The 19,641-nt window shown below is 41.5% G+C and overlaps 1 protein-coding gene across 5 annotated transcripts in view; it reads right to left on the bottom strand.

The window, feature by feature from the left end:
* Positions 1-7,119: 7,119 nt before the first annotated feature.
* The window catches only part of LOC121545748 (basement membrane-specific heparan sulfate proteoglycan core protein-like), a 160,245-nt gene continuing 147,723 nt past the window's right edge, over positions 7,120-19,641 (bottom strand). For 4 of the 5 annotated variants that reach the window (XM_045209472.1, XM_045209471.1, XM_045209473.1 and 1 more), the window contains 15 exons: positions 19,366-19,468; positions 19,074-19,183; positions 18,790-18,997; positions 18,364-18,585; positions 17,744-17,988; positions 17,305-17,476; positions 15,292-15,414; positions 14,358-14,414; positions 13,144-13,219; positions 12,746-12,830; positions 12,211-12,285; positions 11,412-11,482; positions 11,123-11,206; positions 10,360-10,463; positions 7,120-10,112 (listed from right to left, as the gene is read on the bottom strand). In XM_045209472.1, the coding sequence (XP_045065407.1) occupies positions 9,940-10,112; positions 10,360-10,463; positions 11,123-11,206; positions 11,412-11,482; positions 12,211-12,285; positions 12,746-12,830; positions 13,144-13,219; positions 14,358-14,414; positions 15,292-15,414; positions 17,305-17,476; positions 17,744-17,988; positions 18,364-18,585; positions 18,790-18,997; positions 19,074-19,183; positions 19,366-19,468 (1,908 nt within the window). In that variant the 3' untranslated portion in view covers positions 7,120-9,939. The remainder of the gene's footprint in view (positions 10,113-10,359; positions 10,464-11,122; positions 11,207-11,411; positions 11,483-12,210; positions 12,286-12,745; positions 12,831-13,143; positions 13,220-14,357; positions 14,415-15,291; positions 15,415-17,304; positions 17,477-17,743; positions 17,989-18,363; positions 18,586-18,789; positions 18,998-19,073; positions 19,184-19,365; positions 19,469-19,641) is intronic. The other variant, XM_045209475.1, reaches the window with a different exon arrangement.

The following is a 19,641-nucleotide window of genomic DNA, read 5'->3' as shown; positions in this document are numbered from 1 at the left end:
AAGGAGAGTTTACAGTCTAACCAGACACCTAGGTATTTGTAGTTGTCCACATACTCTAGGTCAGAGTACACTACCAGTCAAAAGTTTGGACACACTTACTCATTCAAGGGGTTTTCTTTATTTTTACATTGTACAATAATAGTGAAGACATCAAAACTATGAAATAACACATATGGAATCATGCAGTAACCAAAAAAGTGTTAAACAAATCAAAATGTATTTTATATTTGAGATTTTTCAAATAGCCACCCTTTGCCTTGATGACAGGTTTGCACACTCTTGGCATTCTCTCCACCAACTTCATGAGGTAGTCACCTGGAATGCATTTCAGTTAACAGGTGTGTCTTCTTAAAAGTTAATTTGTGGAATTTCTTTCCTTCTTAATGTGTTTGAGCCAATCAGTTGTGTTGTGACAAGGGGGGGGTATAAAGAAGATAGCCCTATTTGGTAAATGAGGACCACCACAGGAATGGAAGACCCAGAGTTACCTCTGCTGAAGAGGATAAGTTCATTACAGTTAACAGCCTCAGAAATTGCAGCCCAAATAAATGCTTCACTGAGTTCACGTTACATACACATCTCAACATCAACTGTTCAGAGGGGACTGTGTGAATCAGGTCTTCATGGTCGAATTGCTGCAAAGAAACCACTACTAAAGGACACCAATAAGAAGAAGAGACCTGCTTGGGCCAAGAAACACGAGCAATGGACATTAGACCGGTGGACATTTGTAATTTGGTGTGGAGTCCAAATTTGAGATTTTTGGTTCCAACCGCCGTGTCTTTGTGAGACACAGTGTGGGTGAATGGATGATCTCCGCATGTGTAGTTCCCACCGTGACGCATGGAGGAAGAGGTGTTATGGCTTGGGGGTGCTTTGCTGGTGACACTGTCTGTGATTTATTTAGAATTCAAGGCACACTTAACCAGCATGGCTACCACAGCATTCTGCAGCGATACACCATCCCATCTGGTTTGGGCTTAGTGGGACTATAATTTGTTTTTCAACAGGACAATGACCCAACACACCTCCAGGCTGTGTAAGGGCTATTTTACCAAGAAGGAGAGTGATGGAGTGCTGCATCAGATGACCTAGCCTCCACAATCCCCCAACCTCAACCCAATTGAGATGGTTTGGGATGAGTCAGACGGCAGAGTGAAGGAAAAGGAGCCAACAAGTGCTCAGCATATGAGGGAACTCCTTCAAGATTGTTGGAAAAGCATTCCAGGTGAAGCTGGTTTAGAGAATGCCAAGAGTGAGCAAAGCTGTCATCAAGGCAAAGGGTGGCTATTTGAATAATCAAAAATATAAAATATATTTTGATTTGTTTAACACTTTTTTGGTTAATACATGATTCCATATGTGTTATTTCATAGTTTTGATGTCTTCACTATTATTCTACAATGTAGAAAATAGTAAAAATAAAGAAAAAACCTTGAATGAGTAGGTGTGTTCAAACTTTTGACTGGTACTTGACATTTATATCAAACATGACCTATTTACAAAACTATGCATTTCAATGAGTACAGGTTATTGAAAGTGTATTGATATTACTTGAAAATCTATTGGCTCAAATAAATGATGATGATGACTGAATGTTAAAGAATTATAGATTGTTATTAGTCTTATTTTTTAGATGAAAAACATTAGTGCTCATTGGCAAGATCCCTGTTTCCATGAACCTCGGAAAAGGAGCAAACAAAAAGAAAGGAAACAGAGGACATTATATTTCCTTGATAGACAGCAAATCTGCAGAGGAACATTAAAGTTCCTACATGTAAGTTTTCTTTAGAGTAATACAACTTGATGTTTTCTGTTACAGTATTAAAAGTTTGAGGTATTTAAGAAATAATTAGTAATAGGCTGTATCATCAATATAATAAAAGAGCTGAGAATACATTGTGCCTTTCAGCACATATTAAAGGCATTTAAAATAATTTATTTTATTGTTTCAGAATTTCTACAGATAAGCTGACTGCAGTGATAACGTTCTACAAGGAACATGGTGTGGCTCCAAGGAAGAAGAGGTGTGATGGTCATCTCGCCAGCAAAAGTGTGCTGTCCTGCAAGAACTTTCAGAGAATCGTCCACTAAGTCAACAACTTCGCAGATGTCCACGCGATGCCGCTACCTGGACGGATCCCTGTATTTAAAACTGCAGACATCCAGGTGCTACCGACATTTGAGACCAAGTCCTCTGTGTTGCGCAAGTACAAAACTTTGATGCGTGATGAGTGTTTTCGTAAATCTTGATACTTATATTTGTATCAAACGTTCGTCAGCTCAAGCCAGTGGACCAGCGGAAAAGACTCTAACCAAAGCCCACACGTATCAAATCCTAAGAGACTGTCAGTCCTTACTGGTGATGAGTGTGGGGTCATATTTTCTTTAATGTTTCTCATTGGTGTATCTGCTTAGATAGACCAGAATGTATCTTCCCAAGCCTTATTTCCGAATGTAATCTGACATGGAAAAAAGGGCCACAACCATGATATGTGAGGGGACTTCATGGGATGTGCACGCGTTTGTGTGCATGTGAATGTGTAGTCCTCGCATATACAGTTGAAGTCGGAAGTTTACATACACTTAGGTTGGAGTCATTAAAACTTGTTTTTCAACCACTCTTGTTAACAAACTATAGTTTTGGCAAGTCGGTTAGGACATCTACTTTGTGCATGACACAAGTAATTTTTCCAACAATTGTTTACAGACAGATTATTTCACTTATAATTCACTGTATCACAATTCCAGTGGGTCAGAAGTTGACATACACTAAGTTGACTGTGCCTTTAAACAGCTTGGAAAATTCCAGAAAATTATGTCATGGCTTTAGAAGCTTCTGATAGGCTAATTGACATAATTTGAGTCAATTGGAGGTGTACCTGTGGATGTATTTCAAGGCCTACCTTCAAACTCAGTGCCTCTTTGCTTGACACCATGGAAAAATCAAAAGAAATCAGCCAAGACCTCAGAAAAAAAATTGTAGACCTCCACAAGTCTGGTTCATCCTTGGGAGCAATTTCCAAACACCTGAAGGTACCACGTTCATCTGTACAAACAATAGTATGCAAGTATAAACACCATGGGACCACGCAGCCGTCATACCGCTCAGGAAGGAGACGCGTTCTGTCTCCTAGAGATGAACGTACTTTGGTGCGAAAAGTGCAAATCAATCCCAGAACAACAGCAAAGCACCTTGTGAAGATGCTGGAGGAAACAGGTACAAAAGTATCTATATCCACAGTAAAACAAGTCCTATATCGACATAACCTGAAAGGCCGCTCAGCAAGGAAGAAGCCACTGCACCAAAACCGCCATAAAAAGCCAGACTACGGTTTGCAACTGCACATGGGGACAAAGATCGTACTTTTTTGAGAAATGTCCTCTGGTCTGATGAAACAAAAATAGAACTGTTCGGCCATAATAACCATCGTTATGTTTGGAGGAAAAAGGGGGTCTCTTGCAAGCCGAAGAACACCATCCCAACCGTCAAGCACGGGAGTGGCAGCATCATGCTGTGGGGGTGCTTTGCTGCAGGAGGGACTGGTGCACTTCACAAAATAGATGGCATCATGAGGAAGGAAAATTATGTGGATATATTGAAGCAACATCTCAAGACTCAGTCAGGAAGTTAAGCTTGGTCGCAAATGGGTCTTCCAAATGGACAATGACCCCAAGCATACTTCCAAAGTTGTGGCAAAATGGCTTAAGGACAACAAAGTCAAGGTATTGGAGTGGCCATCACAAAGCCCTGACCTCAATCCTATAGAACATTTGTGAGCAGAACTGAAAAAGCGTGTGCGAGCAAGGAGGCCTACAAACCTGACTCAGTTACACCAGCTCTGTCAGGAGGAATGGGCCAAAATTCACCCAACTTATTGTGGGACGCTTGTGAAAGGCTGAAGGGGAATGTGATGAAATAAATAAAAGCTGAAATAAAACTTCTGACTTCAATTGTATCATGGCGTGAACATGTGCAGTGTGAGAGTATCCCCCCTTTGCCCTCAGAACAGCCTCAATTCGCCGGAGCATGGACTCTACAAGGTGTCGAAAGCGTTCCACAGTGATGCTGGCCCATGTTGACTCAAATGCTTCCCATAGTTGTGTCAAATTGGCTGGTTGGATGGCCTTTGGGTGGTGGACCATTCTTGATACACATGGGAAACTGTTGTGGGTGAAAAATCCAGCAGCGTTGCAGTTCTTGACACAAACTTCTGCGCCTGGGACCTACTAACATACCCCGTTCAAAATACTTACATCTTTTGTCTTGCCCATTCAACCTGTTAATGTCACACACACATTCCATGCCTCAATTGTCTCAAGACTTGACAATCCTTCTTTAACATGTCTCTTTCCCTTCATCTACACTGATTTGAAGTGGATTTAACAAGTAACATCAATAAGGGATCATAGCTTTCACCTGTATTCACCTGGTCAGTCTATGCCATGGAAAGAGCAGTTCTTAATGTTTTGCACACTCAGTGTATATTCCCACACTATGAGATTGGAATAATACTGCGAAATTGTGGAAATTATGATAATGGCCTTTTAGTGTAAAAACTGTTTGAAAAGACAGCCTGAAATTTCAACCTTTTTTGGTGGGATGGAGTTTTAGCTTGCCTAATGACATCACCAGGCAGTAAATTAGTTAATAGACCAATAAGAAAGAGAGTTTGAAACCTCTCTGCCAATAACAGCACATTTTCAGTTTCCCCCTCCCCACTCAGACCTCTCCCAGACAGTCCTAGCAAAATTCTTGCTTGAGAAAGTACTCTTTGCTAAAAAGCTATTTTGTTTCTTTTTGACAATTTAAATTGAAAACAATCACAGTAAGGTACTTAATTGTTACCCAGAAATGATTTGATATTGAGATAAACGGCTGCATTGGACCTTTAATGCATGTCTGTGGATGTGACTGTACAGGTTTGCTACAAAATAGACTCTAACTTTCTTTTGAATCATAGCTGCACATTGTGCAACAAACAGAACATTAACTGTAAGTGAAAATACTCAGGTATGAATAGAGTGGGTACAGATTAAGACACAATAGTCCCAGTATAAAATTAGTACCAAAATAAATATTGGATACTGGCCAATACTGGCTATTACACCTGAAATCAGGTCATAGGGACACAACACTCCTTAGTGTAGTTTAGTTTACATGGATGTATTATCATGTTGGGCTTCAAGTGAAGATTGACGATGTCATAAAATACTAGATGCAAAAGATATGGTACCTGCTATTATCGGTAAGTTTCCTTTCAGTCCTATGGCTCAACATTATTGAAAGACACAGCAGATCAACACCAGTGACTCTGTGTATACTTAAATACAATTTTGGATTTTTATATTTTATATTTGAATACATGGGGAAAGAAGGAGAAGAAGAAGAACCAGAAATGTTCCAGATGTATTGACGTTATATTTATATGAACAATGTTTGACCTTTGACCTTTACCCGAACCTTGATCCCTAGTCATCCACACTGAATAGAAATGGCCAATGGCATAATCCCTCTTACATAACATAGCCATGGTAACGTTAACCTTGAAACTGAATTCTCACGACAACCCAAGTATCACATTCTGTTTTGGCACCTTCGGTTACAAATCCCCCTACATAATGCGACACGTTTACTCATCCTCCCGTTTGAATGTGACAATGATTTGGAACTCTAGAAGCCCAATTTCAGTACTTCTTATGAATACCAGTAATAATTTTGTTACAAGTAAACCAGAATAAACTATTAACAATGCCCCTTACAGCATGTATCTCAGGGCTAGATTGTCTTGTGCAATGTACAGACAATGTGGATTAAACAATGACTACTTGTAGTGGCTAAGCTTCCTAGAGTTCACAAAGGCCACTTCCTTAGATGCCAAATACAAGCTTGGTTATATGCGTTTCCATAGACGAGACTTAAGAGTTCTTGATTGCAGTTAAATTATATTAATTACTGCCAATAAGATTGCCCTGTTACCACACAGATTCCAAGGTTGATGAATGGTAAAAAGTAAAATAGTCCCAAAGAAAGGTTAAAAAACTGTTTGTCTATTCAAATAACAAATCATTCAAATATCTTCAAATACATTTCCGTTCCACATACAAAATGGCTCTAACACTACTATTTGACTTACTGCAAGAACTTATTTTCTGTATGAAATATTTGTACATTTTGTCTTGTGTTTCATGTTGGGATACTTCCCCATCCACGCTTGCAATGTAACATTAATGTAATGCAGGTAAGCAAAGCAGCAAAGAAATGCAAAGCAAAGAAATGAAATAAAATAGCATTTTCAAATGCTATCATGGTGTCACGCCCTGGCTCTGGGGACTCTAGTATGTTGAGCCAGGGTGTGAGTTTTCATTTGTGTTTGTTCTAGTTGTTGTATTTCTATGTTGGCCAGGGTGGCTCCCAATCGGAGATGGCTGTAGCTCGTTGTCTCTGATTGGGAGCCATACTTAAGTAACCGTTAGGCATTCATTTGGTGTGGTTTCTTGTTCCGTGTTGGTTTGTGTATGTAACTAGGGACGTCACGTTTTCGTTTTGTTGTTTGGTTCGTGTGATACTTTATAATAATAAAATGTTCGCATTCCACGCTGCGCCTTGGTCCTCCTCTGTTCCCGACGAGCGTGACACATGGTGACTTATTACATTATATAAACATTTAGCCTGCCTTATCTAATCTGATACTCATCATATACAGTAAGAGAGTATGACTTTGATGATATCCATGTCAGAAACCTGATTTGGGTGTAACTTCCATGGGAAACATTAGACTTTGTCAATAGGCCTGGTAATAAAGTAATCATCCTCACTTTCTCAGGTCTCTCCTGTGTAAAGGGCTGACCCACTAAAGATGAAGAGCAAACAGAAAGGGGATTAAGGGTAACGATCGTATAATTTCCGGAATGTCCTGGGCCTGGAGCACACAATAACTGAAAGTGAATTAATATATTAAAGAGGCATATATGGGGAATAAACGACTGCACATACTGTATGGCTGCAACAGTCTATAGCGTCAAAATAAGTATAAAAGAAAAATAATATGACAGAGAAAAAAATACAACTAGGTAAAAAATAATATGACTGGCAAAATAATACAACTCACAAGATTATAAATAGCACATGAATGTTGTTTTAATTAAGAAACATTGAGGAAGGGGGAGAGTCCTTCCTTCCAACACTGGAAATGGTACAGTCAGGAACAAGAGCAGTATCACCCAATGGACAATAATATCATGTGTAGTACACTTCCATTCACTAGAATGTTGTGACACTCTTTTTCAACATTTGTCTTTAATCTAAAAATGAAACATAGACAATATTAACAATTTCAAAAAAGGTGAAATAATATCTTCATCAATGATGATATTTACTTTATAAATACTCAGTACATCATCCATACCCAGTTATATCTTATGATTAAGATCACACAAATAGGACATTCAATGTATTAATGATTTGTGATTGTGTGACGTTTTCTCATCTGTGTTTATGCTGTGTTTTGGCCACAACTCCTGTCAATTACACAATAAACACACTAACATTTCCCAATGAGTAATGGTAACTCAAAGAGTGTAACATACAGTAGCTGAGCCTAATCCTCCATTTTGTCATCTAATCTGATAGCCAAATGACACATCCATTTGTCTCTAGCACAAACCAGTTGACAACCCCTTCTCAGGCTGATGTTACAGTCGGTTACCACATTTGTTGCACATTCAGTCCATACAGTCTCAGTGGAGTGTGAGGTCATGGTGGGAACGCCAGTGGGGCAAGACACTCTTGGAGGAAAGGTATTAAAAATCAAACATGAAGGGAACAGGGGGATGTGGGGAGGCAATACACAATAACCCAAGAAAAAAAAGAATGGCAAGCTTTTCTGATCGCTCTACAACAGCAGAATCAAGCCTGAAATGAACAGACATTAAAAAGAAAAAAAAGGAAAGAAAATAAAAATGAAGAAACTTTAAGTTAACTGACGGTGCTCATTTTCAGAATATTAATCAACATAATCTTAAGATTACAAAAGGTGAAAAGTTTGTGAACCTCATGAAGTGAACTTTGATGCCATGATGTTATATTTGTCATGAGGTAAACCAGTGTGGGCGAGCATGCTCATTGGAGCTCCATAGGTCACAGCTAGCGAGCACCCCACCAGGGAGGTTTCAACGGCTTTCTCCCACTACTGAAGTAATCTACTCTGACTGCTGTATGTCTACTGTTAGTCTCCCTCCAATATGTTTACCCCAAGTTACGGAAGCCATATCCATGTCAAAATAAAAATGATTTTGGCATGAATGTGCTTCCAAACTGTGTTAGGTACAACAGCTAACAAAATGATGCAGCTGTTAAGAGTTCAATATCAGACTTGTTAGTTCTATAAGACCGTAACTAAGGCTAATTGCTACTGAACCTGAAAATGACTGAGGAACATCTTGAGGCAGTTCTGCGTTGACCCTCCTGAGGATTTAGATGGCAAGACTCACGCATTCAGTACAAACACATACAGTAACATATACAGTTCATACACAAACATCATATAGGGGTTTAAAGAGAGGGTGGGGTTGAGGGGCAACACATACATACTAAACTTTTTGAAGTACACACGTAGACACTCTCACACACATAACCAGACTAAACTGATATTTTACCTGACTGGCAGATAGTTGGCACATGATTGTTACTGCAGAAGTAAAATGACAAAATGTCTTATAATTCTCAGAACCACTCATAATAAAAAAAACATCATAATACAATCGCCATTCATTCTTAAAAACACCTCCTTGATGTCTTTTGAGATCTACTCAATCAAATAGGATGTTGAAGGAGACACTTAAATGATGAAGATTTCAGCTAATAATCAAATAAACCTCAGATCTCATGCATATCTTGGAGAACAACACAACCTCCCCTACCTCAGGAGAGGTGAAAGAAAGTAGGCACATGTGTAGCATGTGTTTTACACTGATATTCTTTCAAACACGTACTACATTATTATAAGGAGACAGACAAATAACTGTTAGTGTTAGTGGGCTGTATTTTCATTTCTGACTTAATAGCACCAAGTAAAAAAACTAAACAATTACAGACACAAAAAAGGCAACCATGCTACTAGGGAAGGCAAGTGATTTCAGAATCAGATCAGAAACGATTTGGCAGAATAGAAAAGCACCAGTACATCTAATAGCGTTCTGTTTGTTTTTAAAATCCTGTCTTCCCCTGACATGTGTCTTGATGCTGCTTTGTGCCGTGACCTCTGTGACCCCTCTCCCAATAGTGTGACAAGTCTGTAAGCATGCTCACCCCTAAGGTTCCCCTACAGAAGTGAAGAAAGAAGAAGGCCTTAATGTCTTCAAGTATTAACACAACTAGGCCCTATAAAAAAGCCCTGGAACCCAAAATATAAGACAAAGAAGAGCAGTTATGGTTAGTTCGCATGTTGCCCCCACAAATATATAATATATATTTATATGTATATAAATAAAAATTCAGTGCTGTAAAAACATCTCCAACTCCATAGGATCTGACCCATCGTAGAAGGCCTATAGCATTTTACTATTTTTCTCATGACTAAAAGCTACTGCTGGGAGTATGTAAACTGTACTGGATCTCCTGTGTCCTTCATTGAGAATACATTTACATTTACATCATTTAGCAGACGCACTTATCCAGAGCAACACTAAGGAAGTGAAGACTTGTTAATATCAATCTTTTGTCACTTTTGGGGGGAGGGGGTTTAATGCACACAGAGTAAAAGATCATTTTGTGTAGCTTTGTTTTTGGTAGCAGCGAAGCACCAAGTTTTTTTCAAACTGACTGTATGTATGTCTGTATGCATGTGTGTAAGTCTCTCTGTGAGTCTGATTGTATCTTGTCTCCATAGTCTCTGTGTGTGTGTGTGTGTGTGTGTGTGTGGGGGGGCTGCTATAGGTCTATGAGGAGCAGCGCCCCACGTTGATGCCATTCTCTGCGGCAGCCTGTAGCTCGATGGGTCTAGCTGGCTGCTCTCCCGGCCGGGCGTTCATCAGAGACAGGTTCCTCACACAGCCTGTGAGCCCCGAGGAGAACTTCCCTCCTGTCATCGCAGATATGTCTGGGGCTCCCCCTGTAACAAACAAACAGACACACACACACACACACACACACACACTCAGTGCATGTTCTTAGAGAAGACACGATATCACCTCTGTCAGTCAGTCATTTCCCTACAGATTTGGGACACTGTAAGTTTGTACACTTTAGACACTTTGAAAACAGGATATTTAAGGTACTGTATTTCTCTACTCTTTGGAGACTTTGAAATATAATACTTGACATTTTCCCAACAGGTCCCTAACAGGAAGGTGACGTACCCAGGTATACGTTGCCTTTGGTGTTCACCATGATGCTTTTGCCTTGTGATTGTCCTCGTTGAATGGCTCCTCCGTCTACCTGAATATATCCCTGTTTACCAGTTCTGATCACACACACACACAGAAAACTTCCCTTACTCGTATGATCAAGACACTTTGTCACAAAGCACAAGACACTTCGCCACAAAGCACAGAGAGAGTACATTCATTGAGAAAATACACCACTACCAAAAATCAATTCAAAATAGATCTATCAGTGACATTAGATATTCATTATAAATCCATTTTTAAAGACACTGTATGAAAACACAAGATGAAGAAGACGTGAAAAATAAAAAGTAAAAAATACAGTCCCTCCAGGATATTTTGTGATATTTGCGAGCAAAAATGCTTGATTTTGCTGAAGCAATTTTGAGATTTTGCATGGCAATATTTGTCGCGAAAATGTGCTGACAAGGGAAACCGTTTGTTGACGTCTGGCTTGACTGAACCATATTATGCGGTAAATGTGCGGTGATTGGTTGAAATTGTGAGCCTCCTTTTTGTACTGTGGTGATGGCTCAGTTTAATACGATAATATTGCGATGATTTCACTGTTTTAAGCAGAAATAGTGCGGTGATTGGTCAAATATGCAAGCCCAAATATGCAAGGGAATTGATTTAACAAAGAAAATTGCGATCGCAGAATGGTGGAATCATGGAGGGACTGATAATAGGAGGTGTATCAGAACATGAGAGTGGAAGGTCATGAATTGCACAGTACCTCACAGCAGTGACCTTGTGCCACCTGCCATCATTGATGGGCTTTCTGGACTGTATCTGAGACTCTCCACTGCCCAGCTGGTAGCTGTGGACAGACAGGGAACATGCAACAGTAGCATTACTACTACAGTAGGACTACATAGAGGAGAATGATCACCTATGTGCTTATTTAGGACTGGTGCAAACAATACTTTACCAATTAGTTATATATGACCCGTAAGCATGGCATATTCCTTAGGAAACCACAATAATCAAAAAGAAAAACAGTCATGACAGTGATGCTTTCTTACCTGAAGACTAAGTGTCCATTTTGCAGACCAAGACTTATAAAGTCTTTGCCCTTGCCTTGATCTCCAAGTTCCTGGAAATAAAGTTGTTTAGGTGACACATTATAGGAAAGTAATGACAGACAAAAAAATATAATATATCATATATATATATGGATCATATTTTAAAACCATAATGGATTTTTTCATATACTAAGTGTACATGTTTTCTGTAAATAAGACTTGTGGAGTTGCCTGTATTGTATAAGATACATGCAAATATATTTGTATCCCTATTCAAACTTTGATCACAAACCTGAATCAAGCTCCTTTTGGGAGTACAGTACAAACTAAGTTACATGCAACATAACAATAAGCATTGAAGCTGCCACAGCCATGGTGCATATTATAGTACATTGTTAAATGACTAAAATGTAAATGTAAATGTTAAAGATTGATTGATTGAATTGATTAGATAACTAAAAGTAGTTGGCTGCTCCAGCCGGAGACAACAATATATATAGATCCAAGTAGCCTTATCCAGATTGTTGTACATTTCAAAACATGTAGTCCATAGTAGTGTAAGACTGTCAAATTATCTCACAATACATCTATACATGAAGTACATCACAGGAGGCTGCTGAAGGGAGGACGGCTCATAATAATGGCTGGAATGATATCAAACACATGGAAGCCATGTGTTTGATGAGTTTGATTATCATGCCATTTATTCCATTCCAGCCATTACTTTGAGCCCGTCCTCCCCAATTAAGGTGCCACCAACCTCCTGTGAAGTACATATCCTGAAATATACCATATTTACCAGGTGTTTTGGTGAGGTGGATACCTTTTTACTAGCATGCATCTTGCGGAAATGGCTAGCGCCATTAAAGGGTTCCTGGGGAAGATGGCAGGGGGGTCGGGTTAGAGAGGCAAAGCAGCAACCAGGCAACATGCAGTGCAGTCAAACAAAACAGTGCTGTCAAAACCATGACAAACCATGCCTGGACCTGGAACTGTGACATGGCTCGCTCAGAGCCAACATGCCAAACCAACAGCCAGTCTGTAAGTTGCATCAATCTCAATGCAATGAGTAAGGAGTGAGCTGTGAGAGCCAAACATTATTAATAACCAAACAGAAAAGAGCAGTTGAATGTCAGCGAACCTCTTTGAGTCTTAGAAAAGCTTTATAAATATCCAATGTATTATTACTGACAGTGAGTGTAAAAGGTAGGTAATGCTGTATAGGTGGGTTATTGGTAAATACGTGATTAGATAGTAAGGATGATAAGGAGTGCTGAGTAATGCCCCGGTGACTAGGTTATTATTAGTAATACGGTGACTAGGTTAGGACATACCACTCCCTGCCACAGGATCAGGCCCTCTTTGGAGGAGGTGTTGACCTTGAGCTCCATCTCGATGGTCTCTGGAGCATCAGGGCCGCTGCAACACACACACACACACACACACACACACACACACACACACACAGAGAGAGATAGAGAGCGAGAGAGAGAGCGAGAGAGAGAGAGAGAGCGAGAGAGAGAGAGAGAGAGAGAGAGAGCGAGAGAGAGAGAGCGATAGAGAGAGCGAGAGAGAGAGAGAGAGGGAGAGAGAGAGAGAGAGAGAGAGAAAGAGATTTAAAACTACAAAGACCACGTCAATGCCTCACTACAATAGTGACAATTTTAGAGAAGGAAACTGATACAGCTTAAAGAAAGTTGCTGCTTTCCCCACTTAGGAAACTCTGGCTCACCTTCTGGGGAAGATAGTCTTGGGAAGAGAAAGGTAACCGTTGTCATAGAATTGAGCAGCATACTCAATGGGGGCATCTATTAAAATAGAGTAGAAAACACAGCACTTCAGTTTCCTGTATGTTGCCATAGTGATCCTAAGTGTTAGAGCTCCCTCCGGTGGCAGCAGGGTGAATAGAACCGTCCAACTGGCTCAGTTAGAAACTACAGTAGTTACACAAGAGCGAAGAAAGACATGGAAAGAGGGGAAAAGACAAAGAGCATTTTCTTATCATTTGACTTTAGGAACAATATTTGTATTAATATTTCAAATAGCTCTATTTTTGACACGTATTCCTTAATACAGTATTTTATACCAATGTTGCAGATTGCAGATTCTGTATTGACAGACAAACTGTACAAAACTCCACAGTCAGATGACAGTCTCCATAGTACGTCATTCCTTACACACACTATGTTTGTTGAGTCTAAAGATACAGGTATCTCAGTGCAGTGTAGACCCAGAAGATTGAGTACTCCATGCGTAGTTATCATCTTCAGGAGTTTCACACCCAAACAGCTTTCACATCATAATCCTTTCATAAAAATACTTTTAGTGGTTAGTAACTGACAACGAACATCCTTGTACCAATATGTAGAAAAATGCATTTCACATTCTCAGTTCCCAACAACAGCAGTAGTGGAGAAAAAAATAGTTGTTTCTGTTGTTGTTTTGGACAGGCAGTTCGGAAGACGGGAGACGGAACAGAGGTTCTTGTTGCAGTGAGTGGTTGGTTATTATGTCAGACTCGACAGGACGCTTGTTTAGGAGAGGAAAAAAGGGGAATTCTACATTTAAAACCTATACGGTATCTAAAACAAGACAAAGAAAAAGTGTCACAAGGCCAAAAGCTGCTGAGACACAACCGCAAGATGACGTAATATCCATCTGCATGCTACAGTACACTTAGCCTTTAACAACATAGAATTCCCCTCTCCCAACATGTCACAGATAGGAACCCCAGCCACCAGTTGAGTACAGTACAGACATGTGTAGTGTTGGTTTGGTAGTATAGTATACGTGTCGTGTAAGTGACTTGTTTCTCTGATTTGCTGAGTGTGTTAGGCTGGCGGCGGGGACCCGCGGGGACTCTTTGGGGCCCTCAGGTCGGTCGGTGGGGCCCCTGACGGTTAGTCACGGTTATGTCAGGCAGAACTGAAGGGAGGGATACTGTACCATTCCCCCCACTACCCTCCAAATTCCACAGGGCCTCGGCGAAGCTGGAGACCTGGCCTGTGTGTGTGGGATACAACCATGAGAGGCCTGGGGTAAGACACATTAGATCATGTGGCTTTGACACCCAACACTTCAGAGCACTGCTGGATCCTATAGACTAGCTGTCTGATGTTATGGTATGGAGGTTAGGGTGTGGAGAATCATCTTCATATGGGACCATTCCTTAGACGAGCGGTCTGGTTGAGGTCTAGCTAATGCAATGCCCTATGGGACAGAGATTGTTATTTACATTTTAGTCATTTAGCACTTATCCGTTATGTCTACTGGTAACTATTATCTCGGTCAAGATGATAAGGGCGTATTCTAAAGCGAACATATACACAGTGCTACTGTGAAGCGATTTCATGGTATCTCCACAGATATCTTTATCTCCTAGCTAATAAAGACACAGTGCTGCAAACAAAGTCCTCATTCACAATTATACCATACATCAGCTTTTATGGTAACAGGGTAATTCTTGGAGTAATTGGTAGAAAACTAAAATACAATATATTGCCACCAGTGAATACATTCTGAAGCGTTATAATTAGGTTCTAATGATTCCTTATCCAGATTCTCTATCCAGAATTGTTCCATTTGTTCTGCTGGTCTCCCTCATTCTCTATGATAACAAAGTTGCATCTCAAGATAATATAATAAATATAATATGCCATTTAGCAGACGCTTTTATCCAAAGCGACTTACAGTCATGCGTACATTTTTTACGTATGGGTGGTCCCGGGAATCGAACCCACTATGCTGACGTTGCCACTGCCAGTGCCATGCTCTACCAACGGAGCTACAGAGGACCACCAAGAGCCCTACAGAGGACCAAGATGTAGTGGAATGGTTGTGTTGTGTCCAGTGTATAGGAAGGTAAGAGAGCAGTACTCACTCTGCCCACAGATGGGGCCATTGAAGCCTATAGGACACACACACTGGCCATTCACACAGCTGCCTCCATTCTGGCACTGGTCACTGCTCTGACAGGTATCCTTCACCACCTCACAGCGCTCACCTGGAGAGGGCACAGAGACAGGGGTCAGTGGTCAGGGTTAGAGGGGTCAAAGTGGCATCAGGAGGACAGATACACACTGCAGTGACATTTTCTAAATAGTTAACCAATAGGACTATCTGCATTGACCCATCTTTGCACTAACTCTTGACTCATCACATATGCTGCTGCTACTGTTTATACTGTAAGTCGCTCTGGATAAGAGCGTCTGTTAAATTACTAAAATGTAAATGTAAATGTATTATCTATCCTGTTGCCTAGTCACTTTATCCCTACCTATATGTACATACACTATACATACAAAAGTATGTGGACAACCCTTCAAATTAGTGGATTTTGCTATTTCAGCCACACCCGTTGCTGACAGGTGTATAAAATCGAGCACACAGCCATGCAATCTCCATAGACAAACATTGGCAGTAGAATCAAACATTGGCAGTAGAATGGCCCGTACTGAAGAGCTCAGTGACTTTCAACGTGGCACCGTCATAGGATGCCACCTTTCCAACAAGTCAGTTAGTCAGATTTCTGCCCTGCTAGAGCTGCCCCGGTCAACGGTAAGTGCTGTTATTGTGAAGTGGAAACATCTAGGAGCAACAACGTCTCAGCCGCGAAGTGGTAGGCCACACAAGCGCACAGAACGGGACCGCCGAGTGCTGAAGCGCGTAAAAATCGTCTGTCCTTGGCTGCAACACTCACTACCGAGTTCCGAACTGCCTCTGGAAGCAACTGTTTGTCGAGAGCTTCATGAAATGGGTTTCCATGGCCGAGCAGCTACACACAAGCCTAAGATCACCATGCACAATGCCAAGCGTCGGCTGGAGTGGTGTAAAGCTCGATGCCATTGGACTCTGGAGCAGTGGAAACGCGTTCTCTGGAGTGATGAATCATGTTTCACCATCTGGCAGTTTGACAGACGAATCTGGGTTTGGCGGATGCCAGGAGAACACTACCTGCCCCAATGTACAGTGCCAACTGTAAAGTTTGGTGGAGGAGGAATAATGGTCTGGTGGTGTTTTTCATGGTTTGGGCTAGGCCCCTTAGATCCAGTGAAGGGAAATCTTAACGCTACAGCATACAATGACATTCTATACGATTCTGTGCTTCCAATTTTCTGGCAACAGTTCGGGGAAGGCCCTTTCCTGTTTCAGCATGACAATGCCCCTGTGCACAAAGCGAGGTCCATACAGAAAGGGTTTGTCGGTATGGAAGAACTTGACTGGCCTGCACAGAGCACTGACCTCAACCCCATCGAACACCTTTGGGATGAATTGGAACGCCGACTGCGAGCCAGGCCTAATCGCCCAACATCAGTGTCCGACCTCACTAATGCTCTTGTGGCTGAATGGAAGCAAGTCCCCGCAGCAATGTTTCAAAATCTAGTGGAAAGCCTTCCTTGAAAATTGGAGGCTGTTATAGCAGCAAAGGGGAGACCAACTCCATATTAATGCCCATGATTTTGGAACGAGATGTTCGACAAGCAGGTGTCCACATACTTTTGGTAATGTAGTGTATCTACCTCAATTACCTCGTACCCCTGCACATCGACTAGGTACTGGTACCCCGTGTATATAGCCAAGTTATCGTTACTCATTGTGTATTTATTTCTCGTGTTATTATCTTTCTATTATTTATTTTATTTTATCTCTGCATTGTTGGGAAGGGCCTGTAAGTAAGCATTTCACTGCTAGTCTACACATGTTCACAAAGCATGTGACGAATACAATTTAATTTGATTTGATGATTACATTTTTGATTTGGTAAATATTATTTTCAGAATAGGTTAGCATAGGGTTATTGAATGCCAATTCTTAAATCAATCTATGGCATATAGCTCTAACCAAACTGAAATGCCATAGATTGTAAGTCATTTAACATTTACAATGGACTCACCCTCGAAGCCATCCTTGCAGAGACACTGGTACTCATATTCAGCGCTGGGCATGCATCTGGCCCCGTTCAGACAGGGGTTGCGGTCACAGGGACTGTTGTCCTTACACTGGACGATGGCCATGCTGTCTGTGAAGCTGTAGGACAGGTCCACCTTCTTACCATTGATGGACACCTGGACAAGGGACAATAAACATGGTAGAGGTTAAAGGTCCAATCAAGTCAAATGATCAGGGAAAATAAGACATTTGTCATATTTGTTTTCCACCACTATTGTACACAGATATTCTGTGACTGTTCTGTATCTGGATATCCGACGTGACATTGTGGAGGTACTAAGGTGATTATAAACATGACATAAGTGGTTATGAATGGTAATAGAGGGAATCATGAATCATCACGTCTCTCACTCTCCCTCTGTGTGTGTGTGTGTTGAGCTCACCTCTCCTATGCATCCAACAAACAGATCACTGATATTAAGGGCCTTGGGTACGATCTCCATGTTGGGGACTCCTCCCAGGTACATGGGGGTGTGGATGTTCAGGCCCTGGGCCTTGCCTGGCGACGACCTCCTGACCTCCCGACCACCGTCAACCGTCAGAGAGCCATCCTTGTCGAGGCGCCCGGCTTCCATGCGGTGCCACTGGCCAAGGGTGACCGGCTCAGGACTGCGCAGGACAGCTTGGCCTGGAAACAAAGACAGTAGTAGCATGGTTTCCACTACGGCACTATGTCTGAGCGCGTCAGTGCTTGCTAGTGGCTTGCTAATTTCCTTTCCACTGTTTTGTGGGTGCCTGAGAGGTGCTTCGTGTGAAAACTAGGCCAATGAAACAGCGGAGATACTTAAACCCGAGACAACAGATTCCCTGATCGTATCGGTCAACAGAGTTACAGTGTTTGGAGACTCGATCTATAAGTTAAGATTCAAGAATCTATGGCACAACCATAACAAGCTTAAGGTAACAGTCGGAGAGGATACACCAGGTTAAGTAGCTATCACAATACACACGTAACATAGCAGTATACTATAGATATTATTATACTATATCTTTATGCTCTCACCAGTCCCCAGTTCATAGCGGAACTGCACGTATCCGTCTACCATCTCCAGGGAGACAAAGTCCTCTGTCTTCATCTTCTTGCCCACGCTGAAGAACATCAGGCCGTCCTGGTCCATGGGTTTGAACTCCATCTCGATGCGCAGGTCGTTGTGGATGTTGGTCAGGGCAGGGTACTCAATGTACGAGTCCAAACCATCAAACAGGGGAGTAGTCACCAATTCACCTAGAGGAAACAAACATCAACAAGATGTTAAGATAAAAATGCCACAAAAAAACAAGATGTTGAGATATTATGTGACCAAAATGCCTAAAAACAAACAAACAAGATATTGAGAGAATTTCTATTATATCTAGTAAGGTGTGATTATGCCTCAATGGCAATACAGGAAAGTGGGCATTGCTCAGGAAGAAAACCTGTTTCCCTTACCATCCATGCACTTGTTTCCAGACTTGCCCAGGTGGCATCGGCAGTCGTAGCCCAGGGTGTTCTGACGGTTGATGCAGGTGGCGTCCGGTCCACAAGCCTCTGGGTGGCAGTGCAGGGAGGAGTGGTGCTGGCAGTTACTCCCTGTGAATCCTCTGGGACAGCTACACTTGTACAGACTGGCCTCAGAGTCCTGGCACACCCCTCCATTCTGAAACACAACACCACAATGAATGAATGCATGAATGTATTTCAAGTGGGGTCTGAGGACGTGGTTGTCAGCTGACCTGACAGGGGCGGTCAGTGCAGATGGGACAGTTGGACACGCCCGTGGAGCTGCGGTCCAGATCCTTGAAGATGATCTCATCACCTTGGATGACCAGCTTACGGATGCACCCTGGATAGAACCAAGAACAAAAACCAATGGGAACATTCCAAAACAGTGATCAGCAAAGTACTGTTAAGAAATAACCAACTACAAAACAAACAAAGAATGTATGTTATAAATGTATCTACTGTTCCCTGAAGTATGGGACATTTGTGTTGTACCAGGTGTTCTGGTTGAAAGTGATCTCTTACCGACAAAGCCGGTCTTGAGGCCAGCGGTCTTGGCCAGGAGGGTGTAGTTGGGGTAACCACCCACATACAACTCCTCGTTCAGATCCAGCCCCTGGAACTTGCCCTGTGATACAAGACAGGAAACAGTGTTCATGGATTAATCTCCTGGATATGTACTTTATATGAATTCAACAGTCTATAACTGGCTATGTGAAACTACCTGGGAGCTTCTGTTGGATATTCTCTTCGTACGAATGACATTGTTCAACAGTCTCAGGATCTAAACAATTTGAGTGG

The sequence above is a fragment of the Coregonus clupeaformis genome, chromosome 30, assembly GCF_020615455.1.
Source record: "Coregonus clupeaformis isolate EN_2021a chromosome 30, ASM2061545v1, whole genome shotgun sequence".
Taxonomy (NCBI): Eukaryota; Metazoa; Chordata; class Actinopteri; order Salmoniformes; family Salmonidae; genus Coregonus; species Coregonus clupeaformis.
The sequence above is the reverse complement of the archived record's forward strand: the minus strand, read 5'-3'. Positions and strand labels throughout refer to the sequence as shown.